Source organism: Diabrotica virgifera, chromosome 2 (genome assembly GCF_917563875.1).
Source record: "Diabrotica virgifera virgifera chromosome 2, PGI_DIABVI_V3a".
NCBI classification, from domain to species: Eukaryota; Metazoa; Arthropoda; class Insecta; order Coleoptera; family Chrysomelidae; genus Diabrotica; species Diabrotica virgifera.
In genome coordinates this window covers 101,441,273-101,464,797 of record NC_065444.1, presented here as the reverse complement: position 1 = coordinate 101,464,797, position 23,525 = coordinate 101,441,273, and the positions used below count along the sequence as shown (strand labels likewise).

Genomic DNA, 23,525 nt, shown 5'->3' with positions numbered 1-23,525 from the left:
TTTGTTTTTTAATCGCTAATCAAGCGGGCGCGACACTGTAGTATAAGTGAGGACGTTTGAGTTGGCATAAATTCATTATCTCAAGAATGGGCAAATTTCAAGAGAAATCCTTAGACAGGTCGATTTTTATTTTTAAATTAGGACTTTTTGGCATATATATGATACTAGTGACGTCATCCATCTGAGCGCGATGACGTAATCGATGATTTTTTTAAATGAGAGTAGAGGTTGTGTGATAGCTCATTTGAAAGGTTATTTAATTCTCTATTCAGTAATATAAACATTAACATAATTATTTATACAGGGTGTACAAAACATTTTTTTTTATTAAATTAACTTTGATTAAATTTGACAAATAGAAGAAACATTTTTTTGTACACCCTGTACAAATAATTATGTTAATGTTTATATTACTGAATAGAGAATTAAATACCTTTTCAAATGAGCTATCACACAACCCCTACTCTTATTTAAAAAAATCATCGATTACATCATCACGCCCAGATGGATGACGTCACTAGTATTATATATATGTCAAGAAGTCCTAATTCAAAAATAAAAATCGACCTGTCTGAGGATTTCTCTTGAAATTTGCCCATTCTCGAGATAATGAATTTATGCAAATTTAAACGTCCTCACTTTACTACAGTGTCGCGCCCGGTTGATTAGCAATTAAAAAAACAAAGGGGTTTTCGATATTTTATTGCAAAAACTTTTTGGGATTTCACCAATCAATGTTTAAAGAATATCTACGTACCTTGGCAACATTGAAGTTTTTAGATAAATGTCCGATTTAGGGTTAAAAATTGCCGATTTCGCTATTTTCAAAATTTTCAATCGCTTATATAACAAAAACTATTAACTTAATAGAAAAATCCCTAAAGACCTTTTCTGTTTGGAATGATTCAAAAAACTTAAAAAAAATTTGTTCGATAGAAAAAAAAATAATTTTAGGAAAAACCCCTAATCTTTCCCCTCGCCTGGCAAGGTCTTATGCTCTTCAGAATCGCCTGTCATTGTACACATGTCTTCTAAATGATTTACTCAAACACATACTTAAATTTAAACCTTACAGGAGAAAGTTTATTTTACCCCTAAACTATGCACTTTTCGATTCACCTGGTAGATACACGTGCACCACTGATGCCTGCCAGGTCATGGTTTTTAGCCTTGGTGTGCTATGAATTATCAATAGACAAATTTTTAGCCTTACAGGACGACCGTTAGTCGAAGGGTTCACTAGCTCTTAGACTATATTATTATGATTTCATTTATACAGTGCGCTGGAATAAGTGTTACACTCCCCCACCCCTTATTAACTTATTTATTTTTAGCACATGAGCAAAACGCTCGGACAGGTCGATTTTTAAAATAATGAAAGTATATTATAACATCAATGTTTTGAACTTTACACGATCCCTCTTAGGTGACAGGCATAACTTTGATTTTTTTAAATGGGAGAGTACATCATGTGACAGCTCATTTAAAAGCGTTTGAAATAGTGATTTCAAAAATGTATAACACTTTAATCCTTTTTGAGAGCGCAGGTGCAAAATTTCGATCGAATTCTTTTTAAACGCATTCATTTTTTTTGGAGTCCTGAGAAAACTAATAAGTATTTTTGAAATATTTAAACGCAGTATAAAATATTACATTATTACCGAGGGCTGAAAGTCCCTTAGAATAAACAAAAAGTTTCTTTTGAGTGGTATATTTGAAATTAAAAATTATACTAAATTTTCTCTTTTTCACCCCTGTGACTTATTAAAATAATCATTATAGAAGTTCTCAGGGACTTCAGACCCTCGACAATACTGTATTATTTTATTCTGCGTTTAAATTTTTAAAAATGCTAATTAGTTTTCTCAGGATTCGAAAAAAATTTAAAAAGAATTCGACCGAAATTTCACGATAATAGACACACGAAAACTTCCTTCTACTACGGACTACACTTGGAAACGAAATGAAATTATTATTCGGCACTTCGGCAGAGGTAACAGCATTGTTTAACAAAGAATTCTTTTTTAAACAATGGTAACATAGAGAAGCTAGGAGTATCACGATAAGGAAAAGCCGTTACATTTCAAATGGTCAAGCAAATCATTTATTGTCTCAACAACTACGTTTATTGTCACCATGCACGCATTGATTGTGGTTATTAAACGCAGTAGTAGATTGATTAATGCATTCGTTGTCACAACAATCAGTTTACAGCTATACAATAATCATATATTACTCCATATTAACAACATTTGTCCATTGTTTTAATAAAATCTGTACGTTGTCACGATAAACCAAGGTAATTGCTTGTCATCTACGAAATCAAGAAAGTGAGTTGCTGCCAGAATAAACATTATTTATTAAATATACGAAACTAAGTCATTGGCTGAATAAATTGAGTGTTATTGATTAATGTACTCTAGTTATTTTCACAATTATTATTCAATCATTGTGACAATAACCAAATACATTCGTCAATGTCTAAAAGTTCGTTAAAATAAAACATTAAATTGTTGTTACAACGAAATACTATTCAATAATCACTGTTAATCAATATTACGAACTAAATTTTTTTGAGTGTACACTCACCAAATCATACAATTTAGGATCATTTTTCTACTCCTTTTTTTCTTCCTTCTTATTTCTTGTTCATTGGCGCATTGATATTCCTATGGAAGTTTGTTACTCCATATTTTGTGCGGTCGTCCAATAATTCTACTGTCAATTGGTGATTTATCCCTTGCTCTTTTGACCACACTGGTTTCACCATTCTGCTTATGCGGTTATCCTATTCTTTTTTACAGTAACCTTATCATCTTGTGTCCATTCGTTTTTACAATGTACGTTACAATGTCTTCAAATGTTCTTACTCCTCTTTCAAAACTTTTTGCAATTAATGGTGTTTTCTGATTTTTCTTTTTCTTTCTCAACATAAGTGCATTTCAATTTCTGACTACTAAAATATTTTTTGTTGTATTGTAGATGGTAAATTTCAAAAGGACTGTTTTTCCTCGTTTCTACCATTCTAGATATTTATGTCGCAAAATTACTCTTCAGTTGCACAAAATATCGGTTTTCTGAAGCTCTAAAAGTGTTTTTGCGTAAAGAGTAGTATGTATTTTGCTTACTACACTTCTATACTAACATAATAATGATATTTTGGTGGGCTTCCCAGTAGAAGCTTAAAGGACTGTTCCAAGCCGTTAAAGATTCTTAAGTTATGGACTTCAGAGTCTTCAATGTACCTTGACTATAAGCGGCTACTGTTGTATTGTAATATTATGTACGATGTACGTGTATGACTATTTTTCATATGTTTTATATTATTGAACGTCATGCTAACCTCTTTCATTTATTTGTACTGAATTTTTCTAATTAGGTGCTGTGCTAATGTACGGGTTAAAAATAATTCCCCCTTTAACTGGTGTAATTACTTTTGTTACTCCAAAATCTTTGACAACACAATAACCTCTAACAGACTATATATAAAACAGCCTAATTAATTTTTTATCGCTGCTTATTTATAATTATTTCTGCCGGTCCCATAAACACAAACAAAAATTTAAAAACAAACCAAAGATAAACACAGACGAATCTAAATTATGGAATGTACGTTTGATATCTACTTTTGTTTTTGCAAATTACAATAAAAAATTAACTACAGAGATTAACAAAAGCACCAGTCAATGTTTTTATTCTGGATAGATATCTATAAAGTAAATAAAAACATGTTTCTGTTTAATACTCGTCTATATACAGGGTGGGCCAAAGAAAACAGTCCACCTCGATATTTGGGAGTAGTTATTAGATTTTCAGTAAATGACGAATCAGTTAGATTTTTATTCTAAGGGGGACACATTTTTACGATAAATACATCTGTCATTTGTCAACCCCCCTTCCAATTCCCCAATCCTTTATTTTTAAATAGAGAATATACCATATGGGCACATCATTAGAAAGGTATTTAGATGGCGTATTCAGACATAACGATCATCCAATATTTTTTTCGATATTTGCATCGCCTATTTTAAAAAACACATTTAATTGCTTTGAAATACAACACCTCTTAAAATGAAACGTAACGCATATGGTTTGCTAATATGTCATTTTTTTCTGTCAGATCAAAAGTAAAGGTGACGTGACAGGAAAAATTACATGTTAGCAAACCGTAAACGTTACGTTACTTTTTTAACCCTTAAGGGCACACAGTAGCGATCAACAGGTAGCAACAAACGCGGTCCAAGATTGCGAAAGTTCTGCGAACTTTCAAAAGTGAGGCAACAGTGCATCGGTAATTCGACACTGACAGTGACGTTTATACTATCAAAAACAATAATTTTTATACACATAGGCGCGAAATGTTGCCAAGTCAGTGACGTTCGATTTTTTTTTTAAATCGATTTTTAGTAGTTCCAATGTGACACAAAATCTAGGCACGGGATAAAAAAGTTTATTTGAAGAAAGTGTATTTTTTGTCTTTCTTAATGGCGGGACAGGCTCCTTTTTTCAATATTTTATTTAGTTATAGAGTAATTTCCACATACTAACATATAGTCCGCCCACTATAACTTTTCCCATGCATGCGGTACGATTCATTTTCAATCAAATTAAGTCAAAACATAAATTGAAACGAACGTCGATGTGTAAGTATATACATTTTGTATACTGTATACTATATACTACATACATCGGCGTAGGTTTCACTTTCTGTTTTGACTTAATTTGATTGAAAATGAATCGTACCGCATGGGAAAAGTTATAGCGGACGGACTATATTTCTGAAATTGGGCTCTGTACCGCCATTCTTTATTATATTACGAATATGTGTGCCAAATATCTCGACAAAATATTCAAAATTAGAGCCGAAATCTTGGAACGCCTTTGTTGCTACCTGTTGATCGCTACTGTTTGATCTTAACTGGTGACCCTATTTTTAATTACATAATGGTGACCATGAGTCTAACAGACTGCTGGCTAAAAAAAGCGCTTTTTGTCAAGCTGGCACCTAAAAAATGCAATAAAACAGTTTGTAATAATAAAGCAATATTGTAATGTCATTTTTATTTAGTGAAAAAGAAAAAAATCAAACTGTAAGACCTATAACAAAAACAGAAAAAATGGTAACATGTTTTAAAACACAAAATTTTTAAAGTCATATTCCAAAAAAAATTAAACATATACAAACAAATAATATAATATAATATGTATGTTTCAAAATAGGTACATTTTATATAAAAAATTGTTAAAAACAACATAATTGCAATTCTGCACAAAACCTGCAAATCAAAAAAAACGTTAAAAATCTATTCTACCCTTACAATATATACAAATTTTTCGAGAACATTGCAAACATATGGGTTTTTGACCCGTTGTGCATAAATATGCAGTCTTTCTTCTTAATTTGGATGGACAGATGTAGCAATATTTTCTTATTTCAAGCTTTTCTTCTTCGTTAGCCTTATTTTCGGGAATATCAAGGATATTTCCGATCAGTTCTTTCAGCTGCCTTTGTAATGTTGGCATTTCATATCTTCTATGCAAATGTGAGGAAACGAGTTCATCGGCCAGGGTTTCTATAAATTTGAATCTAGTCGAATTATTTTCGGGAATCGAAGTAAACATAATGTATGAATTTACTCCATATACGTCTACTATTTTATAAAAAATAGCCATGGGCCATCTACGTGTTCTGCGGCTACAGGAATATTTTACACACTTTTCATCCATCGCGTCTACACCCCCTTTGGTCGAGTTGTAAAAAGAATTTATTTCTGGTAGTCCATTATCTGCATCTACTTCTATGGAATGATGCACGGAAGAAATTAATATCACAGCTTTATTTTTCTTAGTTGTACGGGATAAAAGTGTTAGGTCTTTGGTACATCCATACAAAGTGTCGCCTTCATTACGATTTGCTCGCGGAAGGAACTGTGGAGGAATTTCTTTTTTATTTCTTCGCATTGTGCCAACGTAAGTGAGTTTATGTTGTTATAGATGATGTACTAAATCAACTGAACTAAACCAGTTGTCGCCAGTTACATTTCTATTAGTATTGTAAAGATGTTTGACTAATCTTATAACTGCTAGAGTAGGTATGCTCATTCTTCTTTCTTCATTTGTGAGGCTAAATCCATCTGAACCTTTCCCAGCATAAATGTAAGCATTATGTAAATACCCAGTTCGTGCATCAGTCATACATAAGATTTTTATCCCATATTTACAAGGTTTGCTGGGAATATACATTTTAAAGCGACATCTGCCTCTGAAGCCTACCAGCGTTTCGTCTACACACACATTTTCCCAACCGTATATGCATCTTTTGAATTGCTTACAAATAAGTCAAAGAATTCTTGGATAGCAGCAGCTGAATTATCCCTTGCTTTTTGTTCTCAGTCCGAGGCATCGTCAAACCTTACGGCGGCCATCAGGGTCAGGAAACGTTTCTGCGACATAACTGCTCTAAATATAGACCGTCCTTTCCCGTTCGTAGCAAACAGACTTCGTACATCCTCATGATTTGACTTATAAATAGAAGTCCCAAGTATAAAAAAGCAGTCTCAAGAAAGCTCTCAATTCTATTTCATCAGTATCAGCCAACTCGGATTTAACTTTTTTATATTGTTGATATTTTGGCCGAAAAGTTGCGAGTTTTTCGTTAGTTCTCTTGACAATAAGACTATACATATCTGGTGAAAACAATTTATTAAAATAATAAACTGGACTCGTTGACTTTTCTACTTTTGAACGGATTGATGGGAGTACAACAATATTGTGAGCAGGCGTACGGACGTTTCTAGTTGGCCCCTTTTTACTCCACTTATACCTATTCTTTCCATAGTAATAATTGCTGGAATTGACACGCTCTTCTTCATCTTCGCTAGGTATCATTTCTGAGTCTTGTTGCTGTTCATTTTCAATTAGTTCTTGTTCACTGTCCGTAAAATGATCACTTTCTATATAATATCCTTCTTCCACATCATCATCACTAATGTCACTGTTCGCCTCATTATACCATTTTGTGCACACTTCTTCGAAATCATCGTCTAATACTCTTACAGCTTTACGAGAACTATCCATATTAAAATAACACTAATGGTGACCTTGCGTCTAGTAGACTCCGCGACAGTAAATATTTCGAAAACGAGACGAGCGAGGTATCTCATTAACACGTTCGAATATACTCTAAAAGCTAGGAAGGTACTCCGAATTACAGGTTGCTACGTATTTGTGGCGAGAAATGCAGACGCGTTAATAAACGTGCGGAGTCTGTGAGACGCATGGTCACCAGTTAAGGGTTAATATGTCTTGTACTTTACGAAAAAAAAATCGTGAACGATCGTTATGTCTGAATATTCCATCTCAACGCCTTTCTAATGATGTGTCGCACAATGGTATATTCTCCATTAAAAAAAAAGGGGTTGGGGCAGTGGAAGGATGGGGTTGACAAATGACAGATATATTATGTATAGTAAAAATGTGTTCCTCTTAGAACAGAAATCGACCTGTTTGTGACCAACTTTGTGCCTATAGCATCAGTGATGATTTTGATGATTAACTGTAATGCTCAATTTATCTTCTTCTTTCAGTACCCTGTCCGATTATCGAACGTTGATGATCATATTGGCAGTAATAACTTTGTTTACGGCAGCTTTAAACAGATTAGCAGTGGTGACTTGATACTAGTCAGGATGTTCTTCTTCGGCCTGGGCCTCTTCTTCCGGCAATATTGCCCTGTATTATGAGGTGTAGAAAGTTATACCTCACTGGATGTCTCATTGCATAGCCGAAATATTAACTTTCGAATTTTTTAAGAAATGAATTTATAAGAAATGTCATTATAGTCGACCCCTTGATGTCTTATATAAATAATAAAATTATGTCATAATATATAACTTCCATGATAATCAACCATTAACAAATTACGGCGACAGTATTAATTAAAATATAATGTATATATACCACTTACAAGGAAATACTGATAATGCCTATGTCCAGTTTGTTCTAAACCCATTAACATACATCAACAACGTTAAAGATGGTAATTATAGAAAATTTACTAGATTTTGTCGAAGGCCGATATATGTTTTATACTAATATTGTATACAGAAAGCTATAAGTAAATGAAATGGTTAAAGGCTTCGATTCTATTTGTACGAATTATCGGAAACGCGTAATTGTAGTTTTGTGCGTGATGCGTGTTTAAGTTTTCATATTAACTTCAATGTCTTCGATTTTATTTTAAAATAATACTACCATACGCAGAATTGAAATTTATAATATGTGTATGTAAATAGTTATACTAATATTTAATTATACATGATATAAAATCATTCATCTCTATTACCTTCAGTTCATTTGTAAGTTTCAAACTTTTCAGACGTTTCTTTTTCTTAATCGCCTTTTAAATTATTCTCTCGATTCTTTCATTCATAGAGATTCTGACCAATATAAATCACTAAGTACAAAAATACAAATCACACTGATTATTTTTTAATGATTTTAATTTTCAACCATGTAGTAAGACTTTTCATCACGTGTTTAATTCTGCCCAGTCAGATTATTATTATACTGCGAATAATCTACTTTCCATTATTATACTGAGAATAATTTTAAGTATTTTGTTTCTGTTTAATTACAACGAGGTTTATAGTTTTGACATCTGTCACATTTAAGTACATTAACCACAATAAACTTTTAGTTCTGCATCTAATGTCAAATTATCACGAGGACAATAAACATCGGAAATTTGAAGCGCTCGACTGTAATTCGGTAGGATTATCTATTTTTCATCAATAAAACTGTTTTTTTAAATAATTTTATCTAATATTTTATTGATATCTTCGTCTGAATATTTGCTAAACCAGCTCATGCTGTTCACTTTAACAAGTTGTAAAACATTAATTGTGATTGATGAAATAATCTTACCTAATTTCACTCGAGCTCTTAGAAATTACCGATTTCTTTTGCCCTCGTGATATTTGACATAATTTAATTTACCTACATAAATTTAATAAATTTATGTATCATCTTGCGATGAGCGCAAGAGATCTTAGAGAGGGCCAATGGGATGATAGAGTGTCATGGAAATTAGGCATCGGACAACGTCGCAAGACGTTTTAAAACCGATTGATATATATATATATATATATATATATATATATATATATATATATATATATATATATATATATATATATATATATAAATTTAATAAATTAATAATAATATAAATAAAGATAAACCAATTTGACATAACTTTAAACTGTCAAATTGTCACTCGGGATACAAACCGGTAATTTTAAAAGCTCTTGTGTAATTACTATTGATTATTTTGTATGATTTTAACTTCCAATCGGGTAGTAAGATTTTTCATCACGTGTTTAATTCTGTCCAATCAGATTATTATTACAGCAGTAATTTTCTACTGTACATTATTACAGTGGGAATAATTTTAGATTGTTTCTGTCTAATTTCAACCAGTTTCTGAGTTTTCAATACTGTCACATTTAAGAAAATATCCATAATAAACTTTTAGTTCTGCATCTAATGTCAAATTGTCACGAAGAGATTACAAATCGGCCATTTTAATCGGCGCGAAGTAAATTAACAAATCGGCGCTCGAGTTTATTTCGGTAAGATTATTTCATGAATAAAACTGTATTTATAAATAATTTTAACTATTTCATTAATATTTTCGTCTAAATATTTGCTAAACTGTGCTGTTCCAGATAAAATACTGGAAAAATCTATCCTGGCAGGATCGCCATATAAAAGAATACGTTGTCGTAATGGGGTAGTTACTCTGAGAAGAGGGTTGGTTGTTAGAAATACACTATTTGTCCATACTTTATTTATTGAACACTACTAAATATTATCAGTAACAAGTTGGTGTGCTTAAAGTAGAACCATCTACGAGTGCATCTGGATTAAGAATGATATTTAATTAACGAATCAATTAGAATGAATCACGGTGCCTTCATGTATAAGTATATAAACAAACTTGTAACATGTAGTTTGTTTATATTGCCGATTCAGCTTGACCATGACATACGAAAATATGAATTAGTTGACTATGCATTATTGTCGACTGGTGCTTCTAACAAATCTAGGTCACGTACTAAAATGTAAACAAATGTGTATGTCTTGGTTTTGTTTCTAGTACATTTAAGAATTAAATGAATATGTCTTGATCTCAATTTTGGATGTTGATAAACCTTTACAACTTTGACAAGTTGAAAAATGTGTGTCACATAAAAAGAATTGAATTTTATATGTGAGTGTACAGAAATCAGCATCCAAAATAAAAGCAACTCATATTCATTTAAATTTTAAATATCTTAAAAACAAACATCGCCGGTTGTTGTAAAATAATTAGGTGACACCAATTGCCCAATATAGTGCACTAGTTTTCAAGAACACTTTGTCAGCTATTCGATATTATTAATATTTCACGGTCGAGTCGTGTCAACAATCAAAATAACAACATTTACAAGTTGATTTATAGATTCAGGAGAAGCATCGCTGCTTAAAAAATTATTAAATTATTAAAAAAAAATCTGTCGAATATCACGATAATAAGAATAAATAAGAAAATAATGTAAAAGGGAAGTTCCCTAGGTTGGCTGTATACCATATAGTTAAAAAACTCTAACAAGAAGTAAAACCACTTCTATGTAAATTGGTATATTTATTAAAACTTAAAAAATCCCAATGGATTGAATAAAATATGTCCAATTCAGAACGTTTTCAGACCTATCGGTCCATCATCAGTGAATCTACAATAAAATAAGTAATCCCACTATTAGAATTGAAAGATGGTTGAAATTTTTTTTTAAAAAGCTAAAAAAGTGTGGTTAGATTACTTACGTGCATACTTGCTAAATAGCCCCAGAACCAAACAATGGTTGAATTTAAAATTCAATTTACATTATTTAAAAATAATATTAATCAGGCTAAACGCCGATGTTAAAGGATATCGCCTATGGGAACATGGTGAAACCCTACCAAAACCTCAATCAACCATCTTAGGCCAACTTTGTAGTCAAAGTTGGCCTAAGATGGTTGATTGAGGGTGTAATCATTCAAGGGAGGAAAAGGCACTTTACTCCCATGTTATACATATGGTTTTTCCACCTTTCTCAAATAACAAGTAATTTTTTCATTTTTACTTATTTTTTTTATGTAACTAACCAACAAAATTTATTAGAACTAAAACTAACAAGTAGGTACAATATAACTGTCAACTGTCAAATATAAGTCAAATTATTAATGTAAACATTGTTAAATCAGAATAACAATTTACTGTTTTTTACCATTCTGCAAAATACAGAGTGTTTTTACATACACGTTAAAATGTATAGATACTTACGTAATAGAAAATAGATATTGTACAGGGCGTCAATAATGAATGTTCATGAATGAAATAACATGACGTCGCTTTTACTTTTCCTCCCTAGGGAGGAAAAGTACAACTTTGCTCCCTACAATCAGGTCCGGAAAAGTATACTTTCGGTAGAGGTAGGTGGAAAATGTAATTTTCATTACACCAACAATTGTGTACTAAAACTTTTTTTACTTCTTTTCAATTTACTTGACCGAAATTCTACCAATTGGGGAGATTTTCGCAATGAATTACATAGCTCAAATCGAGTTTCAACTGTTATCGACTTAATTGATGGATTCGACCGTTACGTGATGGAAGTTCATTTTATCTAACAATAAAACACTGAAAACGTTTGATTTTTATACTTCCACAAAATTTATTACAACTATGTGACTACAGCTGTTTCGGCAGAGTGCCTTTCTCAAGGCACTTGTTTTCTATACTTCTACAAAATTTATTACAACTATATGACTACAGCTGTTTCGGCAGAGTGTCTTTCTCAAGGCACTCTGCCGAAAACAGCTGTAGTCACATAGTTGTAATAAATTTTGTGGAATCTTAACGAGAAAATAGATATTGGTTATTGTTTCCAAGGTCTATTTCTCTCGTACTTTTCTACTTTATCATTGTTTCCATTCTTGTCATTGCCTTGTCTTAATTCTTTATTTTGCCTTTTTGAAACTTATGTTAAATTGTAACTTTGTGCTTACTATTATTCATACTACAACAGTTCTTCTTAATATTCTGCTGTTGATCCCCAACGATTGAGGTCCAGATATTGATATATTTTTGTTCTTAAATTCTTCTAATGTATTCCATAATTTTGTAAGGGATTTTAAAATATCTACAAATAGTTGTTGCCTTTCAGATACAACTTAATAATAAAGTCACATACATACGTTCTTAAAATAGGTATCCTTAAATATTTTTTGTCCATCATCATAAAATATCAAGACAAAAGTGTGTTTCTAGGTAATACCATTAATTTTTGTTGTTTTTTACAGGTCTTACCGCAAGTTAAAACTTGGTGGTCAATTTTTCTCGGACTATAAGCGGTATAGTGCAACAACAAACGTAATAGTTTCTCATAATTCATACTTTCACATGATGGCTGACTACAGCATCCGCAGCAGACAAGAGAGTACCGAAAGTTTGGCCTCGTCCTCCGCGGTCACCAGTGAAGAGTATTCAGACGATGACAAAGAAAAGGATGGGTACGATATTGACGATTTCAATATCATCAAGACGATAGGTGAGTGCAGTTCTTTTGTTTAGGACTTTGTAGGTCACCGCGGTCTTTATTTATTTATACCGGCATACAGGTCCGTTAATAATTTTCCAAAGAAACCAATTATATTTTATATTCCTATTAAAATAGTAAATTGGTAATGAATATTTGTTATGACTAATAAGTTAATTACTATGTGTTGAAGTTGTATGTATTTAAACCTTTGTCTATGGTTATCATAATAACATACATACATAATCGGTTGCCTCTTTTACCATATTAGGTGTCGAGGAATTATCATAATAATATGATACAAAATATGTAAATTAGCAAGTGAAAATACTGGTCCAGAGAAATAAGATTTTTCTCGTGACACATCCCCTCCAGGCCGAAACCAAATTTTTTGAGTAGTATGAACATCTATATTAATAACCTATATGTTTCCTGCAGCCGATTTTGATGATATACATAGTTATAAACAAATGAAAATCAAAAACGATAAATTTTCGCTTTTTTTGTCTATTACTAAAAAGTGAAGCATTCTAAACAAATTTGAGAATAAGAAACTCATAAATCATATAAAAAACTTCAATATGGCGTTCGCCGAATATGTCTATCCTTATTTGTTGCTTAGAAAATTGCAAAATAAGTCATAAATTTTGAGATTTTATAAATGTTCATAACTTATGTAAAAATTAAGTTAGAACCTTCTGATTACACAGAATGCTGAGACTTCTTGTGCTTAAATTATATTGTAAATTTCAGACCAATTTGTCAAATAGTTTAAAAGTTATTTAATTTGTTTTTCCGAAATTCATTTTTTTTAAACACTATAAGTCAGAAAATTATGAGGTCACAGTAATACTTCGACCAGTTTATGAAAGAAGAAGATTTATACTATTAACTTAATTTAAAAAAAATGACAAAAAGTATTAGTGTAAAATTATTTTGCAAAAACATGTCGATTTTTTGCTTACTTATAAACAATTAGAGTAACTTTTTAACCGCTACCCGTAGAAAATAGTTATTTTTCTACAACCACTATTCAAAGTGCACTTTTCTGCACGGTTTTATATTAGCAAACTTGATATTTTCTCACAGTATAAGATATTTGACATTAGTGTGCAGAAAAGTGACGTTTCTGTGCCGCAAAGTGACGTTTCTGTGCCGCAAAGTTCTTTTCTGCACAGTTGACTACCTCATTCTGAGTAACGTTATATTCTGTTTACATCCGTGGACTACCGCATTCTGAGTAACGTTATATTCTGTTTACATCCGTGGTTAAACTGTAGACAAATATATAACCTATAAGACAATTATTATATTTAACTATAGCATAGAAACTAAATTATGGATGTTACAACTGTTTTATTTTACAATTTTATTCTTATTAAACATTTTATAATTATCAAATAACCAATAAGGATTTAGCAACCTGTGCAAGAGACGTCGAATGAAGTAGGTTTTGTGTAAATCCGTGACTGCATAAATATAATGTCAATAATGTGTAATATTTGTTTAAATTTAAACAAATTAAGGCAGTGCATTAATTTTTTAACTGATTTCTGTGTAATTTATTTAGGTATAAGGAATTTAAATTGATTAGTAGGTATTAATTAAATATAGTTTAAAATTTATCACATAGGTACCTATTATAATTAATCGTCGTTTGGAAATTGTGATTTTTATTTTTAGGAAAAACTGTGCTTGTAGAAAAAGTATAGTGTGAAACACGTGCAGAAAGATAATTTCTCACTCGTTTGAATTGCGGCACTCGCTTGCGCTCGTACCGCAACTTTTTAAACTCGTGAGAAATTAGTATCTTTCTGCACTTGTTGCACAATATACTATTTCCTAACAAGTGCAGAAAGTTATTCTTTTCCACACGCGACTGCAGTTTGCCGATCGACGCGAAGCGGGAGTTCGGCAAGCAGTCGAGTGCGGAAAAGAGACTATCTGCAAGAGTTAGGAACAATGTTTTTTCTAAGAGTCTTTAAAAAATTACCAAATCTTAATCAATTAATTTAATTAGGTAATATGAAAATACATACAGTCGGAAAAATGAAAGAATACCCATGAACGAACATATAAAACACGCTGTATTTTCGTGTCACCGTGTCACAAAGAAAACTGCCCAGCGCAATTACATGTAATAATAATTATTACATGTACTTGCGCTGGTCAATTTTTTGTATGACACGGTGACAGGAAAATACAGCGTGTTTTATATGTTCGTTCATGGGTATTCTTTCATTTTTCCGACTGTACACAAATTAATTCTTTGACAAGGTTGTCAAAACCAAACTTTCAATATAATTAGTTAGCATGACGACGATCTTGGTTTCCATGACGATGATTCAAAACGACTGTTATTGTCTATCGATTTGACTTTCGAATAGTACCTATGTCAAAATAATTTTATTTCATCGAATTGTCGCGTTAATTTCATTAAAACAGGAACACAATAAGATATATTTGAAATAAATTAGTAAATAATATCTAAATATTAGTTTATTGCATGTATTATAATTACTTTAAGGCCATATTAACATATCTAAATTAACACGCGTGCGGAAAAGTAAAAACCGCGTGCGGAAAAGTAACACGCGTGCGGAAAAGTGAAACTTTCTAAACTAAAATGCGTGCGCGAAAGTAGACATTTTTGCACGCTCGTAGAAAAATTATTTTTTCATATTTAGAAAGACTGACTTTTTATACACATTTAGAAAGAAAAACAATTGTTCTGGGACAATTAGGGACGAAGTTAGCCCCCCCTTTTTTTAATTCACATGTTTTTGCAAAATAATTTTGCAATATTTAGAATTATTTTTTGTCATTTTTTTTTAATTAAGTTAATAGTGTGAATCTTCTTCTTTCATAAACTATCCAAAGTATTACTGTAACTTCATAATTTTTTGACTTATAGTGTCGCAAAAAAATAATTTGGGATAAACAAATTATAACTTTTAAACTATTTGACCGATTGCTTTGAAATTTAGGGTACGATTTAAGCACCAGAAATCTCAGCATCCGTGTAACGAGAAGGTTCAAGTTAATTTTTACATGTTATGAATATTTATAAAAACTTTGACAGAGTAGGAGAAAGTACTTTGACAGCTTATTAAATGAAGAATTTGACAGACAGCCTGTAGAGTTAACGGAGACAGTAGCAGCAATGGTCACCAAAATAACAAACGAGGAAGTGACTCAAGCGCATCAAAAAATAAAGAAAGGAAAAGCGTTAGGACCAGATGATATTCCTGGAGAAGTATGGAGAACATTGGGAGAGACAGGAACAAGGTGGCTAGCAGGTTTATTTAATGGAATTATGGAAGTTGGACAAATGCCAGACGAATGGAGAAGCAGTATACTAGTACCTGTCTACAAAAACAAGGGAGATATACAACAATGTACAAACTACAGGGCTATAAAAATGCTTAGCCACACCATGAAAATATGGGAAAGAGTCATTGATAGACGGATACGTGAAGAGACCGAAATATCCGAGAATCAGTTTGGCTTCATGCAGGGCAGATCAACAACAGATGCAATTTTCATTATAAGGCAGTTGATGGAAAAATACAGGAGTAAAGAAACAAATGCTCATATGGTATTCATTGATTTTGAGAAAGCATATGATAGAGTTCCTCGAGAGATTCTGTGGTGGGCACTCAATAATAAAGGAGCCCCTGGTGAATATGTAAAGATTGTGAGGGATATGTATGAGGGAGTAACGACTAGTGCTAGGACAGGTGTGGGAGAGACTGATAAATTTCATGTGAAAGTAGGATTGCACCAGGGCTCGGTGCTTAGTCCGTATTTATTCTCATTAGTTTTAGACCAGATAACAGCGAAACTACAGGGTAACATTCCATGGTGCTTAATGTATGCTGATGATGTCGTGTTAGTAGGAAATAGTGAAAGAGACTTAGAACAAAAATTGGAACAGTGGAGACAAGCTCTGGGGGAAAAAGGTTTAAAATTTAGTAGGACAAAGACAGAGTATTTGCAATGTTCATTTAAAGATGGAGTTACTACAAATAACATGGTATCTTTGGATGGTGAACTGATTGTAAAAAGCAATAGTAAATAGTTTAAGTACCTGGGATCGGTATTACAGAGTAATGAAGAAATAGATGGAGATGCATGCAGTAGAATTAGGGCTGGATGGATGAAGTGGAAGGAAGCGAGTGGTGCGCTGTGTGACAGGAAAATTTCAATGAAGTTGAAGGGAAAATTCTATAAAACAGCCATAAGAACGGCTATGATGTACGGAACTGAATGTTGGGCAGTGAAGAAGAAAGAGGAACAACGAATGCATGTGGCGGAAATGAGAATGCTTAGATGGATGAGTGGAGTGACAAAAAAGGATAAAATTAAAAATGAGTATATTAGGGGAAGTCTAGGTGTGGCACCAGTTGATGCCAAAATGAGAGAGCATAGGTTGAGATGGTTTGGTCATGTTCAACGTCGAGACGCTAATCACCCAATACGAAGAATTGCTGAAGTGCAGATTCCTGGAAGGAGTAGGAGAGGAAGACCAAAGAAGACGTGGGGGAGACGATTAGGCAGGATATGTTGGTAAAGGGGATTAATATTGATATGACTCAAGATAGAATTGTATTGAGAAAGAAGATGAGAAATGCAATTAGGGAAGCCGACCCCGCATAGGGATAAGGCAAAGAGAATGATGATGATGATGATGAATATTTATAAAAACTCAAAATTAGACATATTCAGCGAACGCCATATTGAAGTTTTTTATATGATTTATGAGTTTCTTACTCTCATATTTGTTTAGAATGCTTAACTTTTTGGTAATAGACGAAAAAAGCGAAAATTACCGTTTTTTGATCTTCATTTGTTTATAGCCATGTATATCATCAAAATCGGCTGCAGGAAACATACAGGTTATTATTATAGATGTCCATACTTCTCAAAAAATTTGGTTTCGGCCTGGAGGGGTTGTGTCAATAACAGGATATTTTTTTACTTATTTCTCTGAACTACACGTTTTAAAAAAATAAAGCGACCAACATAAATAATTTTAAAAATCTTGTACAGAAGATTTAGCCATTCTTCTTTTTCATTTCAATCTTATTCTTGTATCTATTACATATTATAAAAAGAAGATGTGTTTTTTAAGTAACTTAATTCTTAAGTTTTCTTTATAATGTAATATCGTCGCGTTTTTATTTATTTCTTTCCATTGCGTTTCTATCCTTATTTCCTTGCAATTATTTTTTGTTGCTGCTTTTTGTTTCTTACTTTGTACCTTCTTTTCTTCTCTATACCATCAAAACCCACAATGGCTGAAGTCATTCAGTCTTCCCTCTTATTGCCGCTTTTAGAGCTGCCTAAATACGCCTAGAGACACGTGAATATGAATGTGGATGTGCATGTGTTACGTTGATTTTAAAAAAGCATTTTAAGTAAATCAATAATTAGTCCAAATTCTAAACACAAAAATAGACAAAATAGACTTACAAAAGTAACAACCTTTTATGAAATCAAAGAGCACAAATTGTACTAGATAACGAACCCAGTTCAGAAACTGAAATCAGGAAAGAAGTTAAGCATGGATGTATTCTATCTCCACTACTATTAATTTATTGTATATAATGGTCCATTGTTCTTCTTCTGCTTAAGGTGCCGAGACCGCTTGTCGATCGTTGGCTCTCATGTTGCCCAGAATATTCACAATCATTGTCTTATTTACAGCCGCACGAAGTTGTTCAGTGCTAGTTTTCCCAAACCATTGGCGTAGGTTTTTAAGCCAAGAAGTTGTACGGCGGTCCACACTTCTTTTCCCATTATTTTACCTTGTATGACAAGGTGAAGTATGTCATATTTTTCAGGGTGACGCATTATATGACCAAAGTATTCTAATTTCCGCCTTTTAACCGTATTCACTACTTAACAACTTTTATTGAAACGTTGCAAAACCCTATCGTTTGTGACTCTTTCTACCCAACTGATCTTCAGAATACGGCGGTAGACCCACATCTCAAATACTTCTAGGTTTTTTAAAAGCGATTCTGTCAGGGTCCATGATTCAACTCCGTAAAGTAGTAATGGGAATATAATAACTTCGAACCATTCTTCTGCGAAGTTCCAAATTGAGATCGTGACTGCACAGAATTTTCTTAAACATAAAACTTGTTCTTGCTTTGGAAATTCTACTTTTTATTTCTGTTCTAGGGTTCCAGCTTTCATTAATATGAGTACCCAGATATACAAGATAACTTACGGGTTCAATTAAGTCGTTACCACTTGTTACGTTATACATAGTTATTATTATTTACGGCTGTCTATTTTTAATAACCATAAACTTTGTTTTTATTGCGTTGAATTTGAGTCCATATATCCCGAGAACGCCACCATTCGGTTCAATACCGCTTGAAGATGTTCAATTGATCCTGTCACTGACAAGGTGTCATCTGCGTATCTGATATTGTTCATAAGCACGCCATTAATGAGTATGCCCTCTTTTGCGTTTTTTAACACTGCATTTAAGATTGTTTCAGCGTAAAGATTAAACAACATTGGTGACAATATACAGCCTTGTCGAACTCCACGCTTGATTTTTACTTTTTCACAGCACTGATTCCCAACATATGCAGCCTGACCCCAATAAAAATTTGCGATGATTGTAATGTCCCTACCGTCCAGACCGGAAGTCTTGAGAATATGTAGCATTTTTTCATGGCGACCTTAAGTCCATTTTTGAAGAAGCATTGCTATCTGAAAGTGAAGGAATAGTAATTAACAGAAGAACTTTTAACAACATAAGACATGCAGATGATACCGTGATTACGGCAAGCCTTGCTGAACAACTCCAACTACTAATAAACAAGACTTGCAGTATCTTTGAAAAATATCAACTAACAATGAATATAAAAAAGACTAAATAAATGATAATAACAAAGACAACGAACAAATATACAAACAGACATACATTGGGGAGATGTGCCAATAGAAAGGGTTGACAAATAATGCAAATACCTGGGAATCTGGATTTCAGAAAACAATGATCAAACAACAGAAATAAGGGCCAATGATAGAACTAGCAACAAATGGGTGTGTAAAAATGAAAACAATTCTCTGAAACAAAAACATCAGATAAGAACTGAGTGTAAGAGCTCTGAGATGTTACGTGCTTTTGATATTACAATGTTGATTTGAAAGCTGGATACTGAACCAAGAACGCATAAATACACCGAGAGAAAAAAATTCTTGACATAAAGAAACTACTTCATTTATATTTAAGAAAGATCGACTTGGCATATTGCCTAAGAAATATATCTTTGTATGTAATATATCATTTTCTAAAATATTTCAAATAAATTTTACTACAGCCAAAGAAATATATCTTAAACATGATTGAACTTTCACTTTCTGGCAAACTTCAAACCCATTTATCAGAAAGAAATTACACTTGATGTTAATTAATTTTATTAGTCATAAAAATATATTTTCTTGACATTACAAAACTATTCTTTCTGAGCAATAATATTTCTTAGTAAGGAATATTATTATCCTACTATTAATAATTAATGTACTTAATGTTAAGAAATATATTTCGCAGATATAAACGTATATTTAGAGTTAAGTTAATATTTCTTGAAAATAAAGTGATAAATATTACATACGGCGAAATAAATCATTGTGTTAAGGTAAAATCATTATTTATTAATAAAAACAAGATATAAAACGTTATTATTACATACAAATATTTTCTCTACTCTTAAACCACTGGCTTCTACACAACAATAAAAGGATGGAGAGGCAAATCCAACTTCCTTAAATTTTCCTTTTTTTTTGTTAATAGCACTTTGTATATCAGCAATTCACTAAAACAAAATCATTATGGAGAAAGAGTAAACTTACTTTAATAAATTTTTTTTATAAAGATATAGATATTTATTTTGACAAATTTAGGAAATACAAAAAAAAATCGAATACACGGTCCCACATAAGAACTATTAATACTAATAATAATCAATCATATTTAGTTCAAACATGGCATTATTTAACCTACACATCTTTGTTTATTTTTTTCTTTTTGTTAATGAAATATTAATTATTTATCTGTATAATATTAAGTCACAAAACAAACATTGTTTAGCTAAAACAAGAGGGAAAATAAAACCAATGTAAAACATTGAAACAGACATAATATTATGTAATTTTCTTTATTTTTATAATCTAAAAGAGACAGCATACCTAATCATTAAATAATTTTATTACGGGAAAGTATTATTAGTTTACATCTTAAGTCAGTTAATATATATTAACTAATTCACGGTTTTCAGTAATAACATTTCTTAACCATAAAAATATTTCTTTTAGGCTAACTGATTTCTTTATCTCAAATAAATGAACAGAATACATCCTCAGCGTTGCACCCGCCATGTTTGATATAGCGTTGTATTGTATATTTTTATAGAAGACGATACATTCAAGAAACCTATTATAGTTGATACATAAGTATACACATTTTTAAAAAGGTACGTACCAGGTGTCCCAATAAGAATGGCTCTCGGCCATATCTCAGGAACCGTTTATACTACAGCTTTGGGAAAAAAATTTTATAACAAAAGTTGCCCCTAGAAAAGCCTGGAAATTATTTTCATAATTGTAAGTCCACCGCTAGAGGGCGTAATTGAATATCAAAAGTTAAAAAATCGAAATTTTACAAAATTTGCCTAATGAAAGGGCACTGGAAATCCAATCATCGTATTCTTCATACAATTCTGTGCATATTTTATTTAACAAGTTTAAGTCTACCTGTGCAAATAAGAGGTGAGACTGTAAGTCCGGTTCTGCTTAATCGATTTTTACAAACTTGGTCTTGTTGAAAACAGCTCTTTTTCGTCAATGTAATAGTTGTAATTTGGAAACAGCCTATTACGTAATATGCCGGCTAGAAGGCGCTATTTATTTTTTTTTGAAATCTAGTTTTCTTTGGAAAATATTAAATACAAGTATGTATTTTTTTCCTATATTACAAAATAAGACCAAATTAGCAACAGAATACCGAAAACTGCATGTCGATATCTTTTTTCTATCTCGAGATATCTCAAGAAACGTGTAAATTTTAAACATAACTGTTGCTGTCATATAAGTGGAAATATATAGAAGCACGTAGTCATCATCATCATTCTCTTTGCCTTATCCCTATGCGGGGTCGGCTTCCCTAATTGCATTTCTCCACACAATTCTGTCTTGGGTCATATCAATGTTAATCCCCTTTACCAACATGTCCTGCCTTATCGCCTCCCCCCAGGTCTTCTTTGGTCTTCCTCTCCTACTTCTTCCAGGAATCTGCACTTCAGCTATTCTTCGTATTGGGTGATTAACGTCTCGACGTTGAACATGACCAAACCATCTTAACCTATGCTCTCTCATTTTGGCATCAATTGGTGCCACACCTAGACTTCCCCTAATATACTCATTTCTAATTTTATCCTTCTTTGTCACTCCACTCATCCATCTAAGCATTCTCATTTCCGCCACATGCATTCGTTGTTCCTCTTTCTTTTTCACTGCCCAACATTCAGTTCCGTACATCATAGCCGGTCTTATGGCTGTTTTATAGAATTTTCCCTTCAGCTTCATTGGAATTTTTCTGTCACACAACACACCACTCGCTTCTTTCCACTTCATCCATCCAGCCCTAATTCTACTGCATGCATCTCCATATATTTCTCCATTACTCTGTAGTACCGATCCTAGGTACTTAAAACTATTGCTTTTCACAATCATTTCACCATCCAAAGATACCATTTTATTTGTAGTAGCTCCATCTTTAAATGAACATTCCAAATACTCTGTTTTTGTCCTACTAAGTTTTAAACCTTTTTCCTCCAGAGCTTGTCTCCACTGTTCCAGTTTTTGTTCTAGGTCTCTTTCACTATTTCCTACTAACACGACATCATCAGCATACATTAAGCACCATGGAATGTTACCCTGTAGTTTCGTTGTTATCTGGTCCACAACTAATGAGAATAAATACGGACTAAGCACAGAACCTTGGTGCAATCCTACTTTCACATGAAATTTATCAGTCTCTCCCACACCTGTCCTAACACTAGTCGTTACTCCCTCATACATATCCCTCACAATCTTTACATATTCACCAGGGACTCCTTTCTTATTGAGTGCCCACCACAGAATCTCTCGAGGAACTCTATCATATGCTTTCTCAAGATCAATGAATACCATATGAGCGTTTGTTTCTTTACTCCTGTATTTTTCCATCAATTGCCTTATAATGAAAATTGCATCTGTTGTTGATCTACCCTGCATAAAGCCAAATTGATTCTCGGATATTTCGGTCTCTTCACGTATCCGTCTGTCAATTACTCTTTCCCATATTTTCATGGTGTGGCTAAGCAGTTTTATAGCCCTGTAGTTTGTACATTGTTGTATATCTCCCTTGTTTTTGTAAACAGGTACCAGTATACTGCTTCTCCATTCGTCTGGCATTTGTCCGACTTCCATAATTCTATTAAATAGACCTGCTAGCCACCTTGTTCCTGTCTCTCCCAATGCTCTCCATACTTCCCCAGGAATATCATCTGGTCCTACCGCTTTTCCTTTCTTTATTTTTTGAAGCGCTTGAGCCACTTCCTCGTTGGTTATTTTGGTGACCATTGCTGCTACTGTCTCCGTTGGCTCTACAGGCTGTCTGTCAAATTCTTCATTTAATAAGCTGTCAAAGTACTTTCTCCATCTCTTTTTGACTTCCCTTTCGTGAACTAGTATTTTATTATTTTCATCTCGGATACATCTAATCTGATTAAAATCTTTTGCTTTCTTTGCTCTCTGTTTGGCTATTTTATATATCTTCGTTTCGCCTTCCCTGGTATCAAGTTGATCGTATAGGTTTGAATACGCTTCTGCTTTGGC

General features: G+C 32.6%; 1 protein-coding gene across 1 annotated transcript in view; it reads left to right on the top strand.

Annotated features, from left to right (window-relative positions):
* Window positions 1-23,525, top strand: part of LOC114343985 (cAMP-dependent protein kinase catalytic subunit 3) — a 314,216-nt gene that overhangs the window by 58,308 nt on the left and 232,383 nt on the right. Inside the window, exon 2 of the mRNA XM_028294844.2 lies at window positions 12,388-12,635. Within this exon, the coding sequence (XP_028150645.1) occupies window positions 12,488-12,635 (148 nt within the window). The 5' untranslated portion in view covers window positions 12,388-12,487. The remainder of the gene's footprint in view (window positions 1-12,387; window positions 12,636-23,525) is intronic.